General features: G+C 39.5%; 1 protein-coding gene across 2 annotated transcripts in view; it reads right to left on the reverse strand.

Annotated features, from left to right (window-relative positions):
* CTSS (cathepsin S) overlaps positions 1-7,775 on the reverse strand; it is a 28,932-nt gene extending 21,157 nt beyond the window's left edge. The window contains exons 1-5 of one of the 2 annotated variants that reach the window (XM_060087239.1): positions 7,658-7,775; positions 6,569-6,695; positions 3,369-3,491; positions 2,383-2,532; positions 621-848 (exon numbers count right to left, since the gene is read on the reverse strand). In XM_060087239.1, coding sequence (XP_059943222.1) covers positions 621-848; positions 2,383-2,532; positions 3,369-3,491; positions 6,569-6,695; positions 7,658-7,683 — 654 coding nt within the window. In that variant the 5' untranslated portion in view covers positions 7,684-7,775. Of the gene's footprint in view, positions 1-620; positions 849-2,382; positions 2,533-3,368; positions 3,492-6,568; positions 6,696-7,086; positions 7,165-7,657 lie in introns of those variants that run through there. The other variant, XM_060087246.1, reaches the window with a different exon arrangement.
* Between the last annotated feature and the right edge of the window lie 240 nt (positions 7,776-8,015).

Genomic DNA, 8,015 nt, shown 5'->3' on the forward strand with positions numbered 1-8,015 from the left:
GCTTAGTTGCTCCGCGGCATGTGGGATCTTCCTGCACCAGGGCTCAAATCCATGTCCCCTGCATTGGCAGGTGGATTCTCAACCACTGGACCATGGAGGTCCCTGAAAATCTTTTTTTTTTTTTTTGCGGTACACGGGCCTCTCACTGTTGTGGCCTCTTCTGTTGCGGAGCACAGGCTCTGGACGTGCAGGCTCAGCAGCCATGGCTCACGGGGCCCAGCCACTCCACGGCATGTGGGATCCTCCCGGACCGTGGCACGAACCCGTGTCCCCTGCATTGGCAGGCGCACTCTCAACCACTGCACCACCAGGGAAGCCCGAAAATCTATTTTTAATCATGAACTCTGCTTGCTTGTTTAAAAATCATTGTGCCACTGATAAATTAAGTAGGCTGCTGCATAAGAAAGAGAACTCTTGAGAATTTAAGAATTCTTGATGGAGGTTCATTCTCTCTCTCTCTCTCTCACACACACACACACACATACACACACACACACACACACACACACACCAAGCAGCACTGTTTCTCAAGCAATTGGCTTGGTGATAAGTTTAGTACAGTGAGTTGGAGGGATAGCATGAGGTCAAGGGGCAGCACAAAAAGTTTGCTTGTGGCACACCATGGCTTTGTAGGGATAGGAAGCTTCTGAATCGATGCCGTTGTTATCAATGATATATTGGAAAGCCTCTGTCATGAAGCCACCATTGCAGCCTTTATTCCCATATTTTTCAGTTGAGCAATCCACCAGGTTCTGTGCACTCAGAGACACCAGCTTTCCTGTTTTCAGCTTCACTTGTGCTTCCAGGGCTCCCACAGCACTGAAAGCCCAACAAGCACCACAAGAGCCCTAAAACAGAGACAAAGTCACAAGGGCAATCACAGAGTCAGTAAGGATGACTTCCATAACACAAACTGGGCAACTCCCAACACGTCAGCGCTTTCAGCAGTTCTAGGAAGAGCTCCCCCAACTACAGTTTCGTCTTCCCTTCGGCCATGGCAATGAAGACCAAATACTTGATTGTTCTCTGGGCAAGGTCTAACCTTAATAAATATTTACGAATGGCTGAGCTCAGAGCATAATTGCCATATTCAAATATATTAAGAAACAGTACTTACTGAGCATGTACCAAATCCCAGCTATTTTTACCCCATAGTAAGGGAGATAAATGCTAATAGTAAAGTGATTTTTGAGAGGAACTGGGATGATTCCCTTGACCTAAAATACTCTTCCTCCTGCCAAATAATGCCTGAAACATAAGGTTAGCATTTTTCAGACATTTTTAGCTATAGAATTTTTTTGGTCATAAGATATTTTACAGGGAAGCATAAACAAACAGAAAAACACAAAGTTGCTTTAGTTTAAAAAGGTGCAGAGTGTTCTAAGCCACATCATAATTGTTCTCTCTCTCTCCACCTCATCCCACTCTGCTCTCTAGAGGAAGGAAGCAAATTCAATTTACTTTTGGCCAAAGCAAAATCACCTGCTAAAATGCAAGCACCCAGAGAAAGTATTTCATTAAATTATTTATAGTTAACACTTAGATATGTAGTTTATTGGGTCTTCTTATACTTTTGTTTTAGGGAAGCTCCAGTAAGAAACCCAAAACTAGTTGAAAGAAAAATATCTAAGTGGAAAAGAATAAGAGATTAGCAGTATCATTCACTTCTTAATTTTTCTATTCTTCTTTGGTCACAAGCTGGAGCAGCTGCCCAGGACACTGATTCTTTTCCCTTATCCTGACCTCTAAGGTGATACATGTGTTTTATCCTTAGTTGTCCCTAACTAATTTAGGATTTTGTAGCTTTCTTTCTTTTTTCTTTACAAGCAAATTAAAGGAAATACAAAAACATAGGAACAAATTTATAAAGTCCATATATTTCTTATTCTAACAACATAAGCCTAGTCATGAATTAACTTGACCACTACAATTTACAGGCCACTCTTAGCTCTAGTTTTTCCTCTCCTTCAACCCTGAAATTCATAAGTGAGATGGAGGAATAAACTTCCTGATTGAAATTCTCTCACACACATGATACTATTTCTCAAGTAATTGGTTTGGTGGAGGGTCCAGCGCAGTTGATGGATAGCATGAACACTAAAGGTCTGTCTTAAAGACCTGTTTGCTTAATTCACAGTTTTTTCCTTAGTCTAATATTGATGGCTCTAACCTTTGATGTTCTCAGCACTGTGGGGAATACAAAAAGTATCATATGTGGTCCTGGCCCTTCAGGAGCTCACAATGTACTTGGGAAGACAAGAATAGCAAACATACTTAGAAAGGAACCTAAGGGACTATGAGATTCACTGCCAGATTAGGTAGCTAGACTCAGTATTTAAGGAAGAGAGATCTCGAACTGGGGCCTGGGATGACAATACTCACCTGGTATTTCACTTCAGTAACACACCCCTTCTCTCTCCAGTCCAGAGAATCAGGCAATTTCTGATTAGGGTTTGACTTGTAAGTGACATTTCTCTTCCATTGGCTGGGAACTCTCAGGGAACTCATCAAAGATATCACTTCTTCACTGGTCTACAAAGATATATACATAGCTCCTTTCACTTATACCCTTCTTTTCAATATCCTGATAACTGTAACTGTGAATATATTTAACAACTAAGAGAAACAAGTGGTAGCTGTGACTAACATAGGTAACTATCTGGTAGGTGAATGATCTGGGTCTCTTTAGTCTTACACTTTGCCATTAACATCACAGTTAGGCATTGGGAAGGAGAAGAAGAAGATGATAAAAACTAGGTTACAGAGAGGCGGATTTTTGGTTCAAAGCAAGGCAGAATTTTATAAAAGGGTTGTCTAAAAAGTGGACTAAACTGGTTTTCCTTGTGAGAAAGAATTATAAAAGAGATTCCTGCATTTAAGCTACTTAGGGTGTTCCTTTCCAAGGGGTACTATGACTCTTAATTTTGGCCACAGTGAAAAAGTTTTGTAGGGTAGAACAGAATCTAATAACTAATGGGAGATGATTTGTGATATTAAATACCCACACTCCCCCATTAAGAAAGCAAGTGGACCATATTAAATTATCAATTTAGACTTACATAACTATGGTAACATTCTAAAATATTTTGGGTAGCCTTTAGGTAATGCTTTCTAGAATTAATAAAAATAAAAGTAACAGTGGTCTGCGAGTTAAAAATACTCCTTTAAAGAAGGGATTTGTTAAGGAAAGTGATCACAGTAGGACCAAAGAAGGAATCTGTACAAATTCTTATGTCCTTAAATTCTGTTTTCTAATTTTATACACATACAGAAAACACTCCTTTGTTGTATACCTTCAAATTGCCTTTGGGGAGACAGAAATCCTGTTTACCCAGAGATGAAAATAGGATTATTTATAATTTACCTACCATGTCTCCCAGGTGGTTCATGCCTAGATCATATGAATGCATTCCCATTGAATGCTCCAGATTGTGAAGCATCACAGTTTTTAGATTCTTTTCCCAGATGAGACGCCGTGCTACTTCCTCATTCTAAAATATAAGGAAAAAGAACATAGTTATACTGAATCCTTCAAAAGTGTGTTCAATAATGAAAATAAACATATTATGAAGCATTCTATTAAGTGTGGATCTGTTTGGGAGCATACAAATAAATGAATATATCCAATATAACTGGTAAAATTGCACAGTAATCTTAACTCTTCCTCTTAATTGCTCTGATGGTGATTAATATCATTTTAGATATACACAATGAACTTCCTCAATTTGCTAAAAAGTTTTTTTTTAGAAATTGCAGTTTGTTGAAGTATATCCTTTGTAAATGGTAAACTCACTTAATCACTTAATTATAGGTCTTTTAAAAATATTTTCTTTTTTACCCTCACTCTTGAAAAATAGTTTAGCTGATTATAAATTTCTAGCTTTTTTTTTTTTTTTTTTTTTTTTTTTTTTTTGCTGTACGCGGGCCTCTCACTGCTGTGGCCTCTCCCGTTGCGGAGCACAGGCTCCGGACACGCAGCCTCAGCGGCCATGGCTCACGGGCCCAGCCGCTCCACGGCGTGTGGGATCTTCCCGGACCGGGGCACGAACCTGTGTCCCCTGAATTGGCAGGCGGACTCTCAACCACTGTGCCACCAGGGAAGCCTTCTAGCTCTTTTTATTCAGTTATTTGAAGATATTTCTCCATTGTCTTCTGATATCTATTATTGCAGATTAGAGGTCTGTTTAGTCTAATTGTTGTAATGTTTTTAACTTTGGTAACTTTTGCAATTTTCTTTCCCTTTGATGTTTTGCAGCTTCATTACATGTTTGTGGGTGTGGGTTTCTTTATTTTACTCTCTTGGGTACTTTAAATTGGAAAGCACTTTTGACTGGAGGACTCAGGAACATTTTTTTTCCTATTTGGAAAATTCTCAACCAGTATCTCTTCAAATATTGCTTCTCCACCATTCCATCAGATGGAGCCACAAACTCTCTTTCATCTCTTTACCTGCATTTTCATAGTTTTTCCTTTTTATTTTTGTGTGCTGCCTTCTTGATGAATGCCTCAGTACTATCTTTCAGATTGCTGATTCTATCCAGCTCTTTCCAGTCTGGAGTTTATCCCTTTTATTGAGTTCTTATTTCAATGACTATATTTTTTTCATTTCTGAGATTTCTAATTGGATTTCTAATACATTTCACAATTTCTTGTTCATTCATGCAGATGTTATTCCATTATACATAGTTTTAAAAATAATTTTGGTCCTATTATCCTAATTTTATCCAGAGTGAATTCATATTCAGACTGTTGATTTTGTTGCCCTCCAGGAGCTTCATTTACATAGAATGCAATGTACATGGTGCCTCCTAGAATCGCTGACCCTCACCTCCACCCCCAAGGCTGGAGTTTACGACAAGCCATAGCCCAATGAGCAGTCAGCAATAACTCTTTTCTGCCTCATTTCATTGAGTATTAGAACCCAGGCCTAGGCCCTGGTTCTAGGTAGTAAGTCTGGATGCAGTCCCTCTGTCTTGGAGCAAGATTTTACTGTTACCCCAGTAATGGACATGTACAGATATACTTCCAAACCACTAGAGGGAAAAAATGAAATAAAGAAAAAATAAATCTAATGAAGTATAGGAAAGAAAAAAAAAGAAGAGAACTTGGAGATACATTTTAATGGTAAGATATTAATCAAAAGTCATTTTCATTCCTCCTGATGGACTAGAATCATTAAAAAGCGAGATAATATTCATTTAACCAAATAGTGGTGCTAACTGCACATCTAGCTCTAGTTAACGTTGAAATTAAAGGTCTGGTCCTAAAGGGGAGTGGATGAGGGTGAAATTCATGAGTACTAAGAAAACAACTCAGACCATTTTTATACAAAAACCATACATCAAATAAGTAAATATATAATCCTTGCTTACAAACTCAGAAATATTATACAGTTATAGGACTTAGTTATTTGAAGCACCAGGGTTAAAATCTTAAAGTCAATCAAGAAGTATGTTTTGAAATAAAAATAAAAGTACAAACTGGGAAGTGAGAGTCAAGAAATAATATCTGCCAGTGCTTCTCTATGCCAGGGACTGAAAGAGGCCTTTTTTGTTCCTCAAACATGCACTCCTTCCCTCTTGGCCTGGGACTTTCACTCCCGTTTTCTACTTTGCTTGCTCCCTGGCTTCTATCCATTCTCTGCTCATATGTCAACTTATATGTGAAGCCTTCCCTGACCATTCTATCAGATGTATAAAATAATCACTCCCAACCCCTCACAGGCATCACACAGGACCCTTCCAACTCCCCCATTCCTTGCTTTGTTTTTCTCTACTTCTTTCCTGTCTCTCCTTTTAGGATGTAAGCTCCATGAAAACAGGAACTTTCGGATTTCCCTGGTGGCGCAGTGGTTGAGAGTCTGCCTGCCGATGCAGGGGACACGGGTTCGAGCTCTGGTCCAGGGAGATCCCACATGCTGTGGAGCAACTAAGCCCGTGCACCACAACTACTGAGCCTGAGCTCTAGAGCCCGTGAGGCACAACTACTGACCCCACATGCTACAACTACTGAAACCCGTGCGCCTAGAAGCTGTGTTCCGCAACAAGAGAAGCCACCGCAATGAGAAGCCCATGCAACGCAACGAAGAGTAGCCCCCACTCGCCACAACTAGAGAAAGCCCGTGCACATCAACAAAGACCCAACGCAGCCAAAAATAAATAAATAAAATAAATAAATTTATTTTAAAAGAACCAACAGGGCTTCCCTGGTGGCGCAGTTGTTGAGAGTCCGCCTGCCGATGTAAGGGACACAGGCTCGTGCCCCGGTCCGGGAAGATCCCACATGCCGCAGAGCGGCTGGGCCCGTGAGCCATGGCCGCTGAGCCTGCGCGTCCGGAGCCTGTGCTCCGCAATGGGAGAGGCCACAGCAGTGAGAGGCCCGCGTACCGCAAAAAAAAAAAAAAAAAAAAAAAGCCAACAGGAGCTTTATTTTGTTTCCTGTTGTATCTCTAGTACCAAGAACAGAATCTGGCAAGAGAGGAGTGTGTAACATTTATTGAAAACACTGCTTGTCACAATATGTAGGGTACTTGAGTAAAAGCAAATTGCTCAAGTGGCAGCCCATCTACCTGTTCCTTGTATTGTTTCCCATAGGTTTTCTTCCAGAGATCCCAGTGATGATCCAGAGTGGAATCTCTGTGCTGCTGTGCCATCACAGAGGAGCAGAGCAGGAGCACCCATACCAGCCATTTCATTCTGTTAAAGGAAAGGTAACAGAGGAAGAGTAGCTGTTAGCTGCATCTATTGTGACCATATTTTTTTCACAACAAAAAGTAGGAATGCAGAGCTTGTCAAAGGGACAGAATATTACAAAGCAGAATTATGCAGGAAACTTTCTGGATTATATAGTGACAGGGAGTAACTGCAGTTTTTTGTCTGAAATACCACTTCCAATTCTTAGTAGCACTTTAAAAGTGATTTTCAAAAAGTTTCCAGATATCTGGTAAGCCAAATTTACATCTAAGTTTGGGGGGATGTGGAGATGAGGAAGCAGGGATTTTACAGGATTTGACAACAAATCTAACCAAGGGAAATCCTCTTTCCTCCTTTCCAGAAAAAAAAAAAAATCCTTAAGAAGAATGCATACCTTTGAAAAATCAGTTTATCTTCATAATTTTTGAATACATGAGCTCCTCTTAACTGGTCTATCCACAACCTTCAGAGATAGTTAAAAGACAACTCCTGCGTATTGCTTTCCCATCTTTGGATCATTTTTACCTTTTAACCTTTTTTTCCCCTAAAAATCAAAATATCTATTTCAAAAGAAGAGATTAACTGCTTTTGAAAACACCACTTCTATATTTAATACAAAGAGACTTCAACAGAAATTCAGTGACTAACTCCCTCAAACTGGATTCTATTTTCTTTTCCACTTCTTTTTAATTCAAAACAGCTGGATTTTTAACCATGTAAATCTTCAAATTATATTCCAAAGAAAGCTATGTGTCCGCCTCAGGCTTTAGATGTTTAAGCAGACATTAACTTTTCAAAAATAGACTCTTTTTAGTCAAAAAAAAGAAGAGGCAAATTGAGCAACAATGATTCTTTTAGTTTACTTCCTGTAAAAAACGATGTAAAACCTGGCAGGCAGAGCAAGCTAAAAACACAAATGAAGGATTTAAGGACCAAGTAGGAGAAAAAGAACAGACAGTACGTACATGATAGAACCAGCAGGTGCTCCCATACTAAGAATGCTTGATGGTGAGCTCTCTCCAAAGATTTCAAAGGCAGCAAAGAGACTTCAGTTAAAGTGACTTTAAAAAGAAATTGGAACTTGTCACATGAGGTATCCACAATGAGGAAGTGAACTTTCATTTCAGTTTCATTTAAAATCTAACTAGATTTGCTACCTCTGGCTCTCTTGCTGCAGTTTTGGAGATAAAGCGGGTGCAGTAAACCATCAAAAAGAGCTCCCAGTAGAGGAGATCAGTAGAAAAAGCTCAGCAAAATAACACCAGTACACGTTTACCCTTTAACTTTTCATCATTTTGATTATTCACTTTACCTAGAAACAAC

This window comes from Mesoplodon densirostris, chromosome 2, assembly GCF_025265405.1.
Source record: "Mesoplodon densirostris isolate mMesDen1 chromosome 2, mMesDen1 primary haplotype, whole genome shotgun sequence".
NCBI lineage: Eukaryota > Metazoa > Chordata > Mammalia > Artiodactyla > Ziphiidae > Mesoplodon > Mesoplodon densirostris.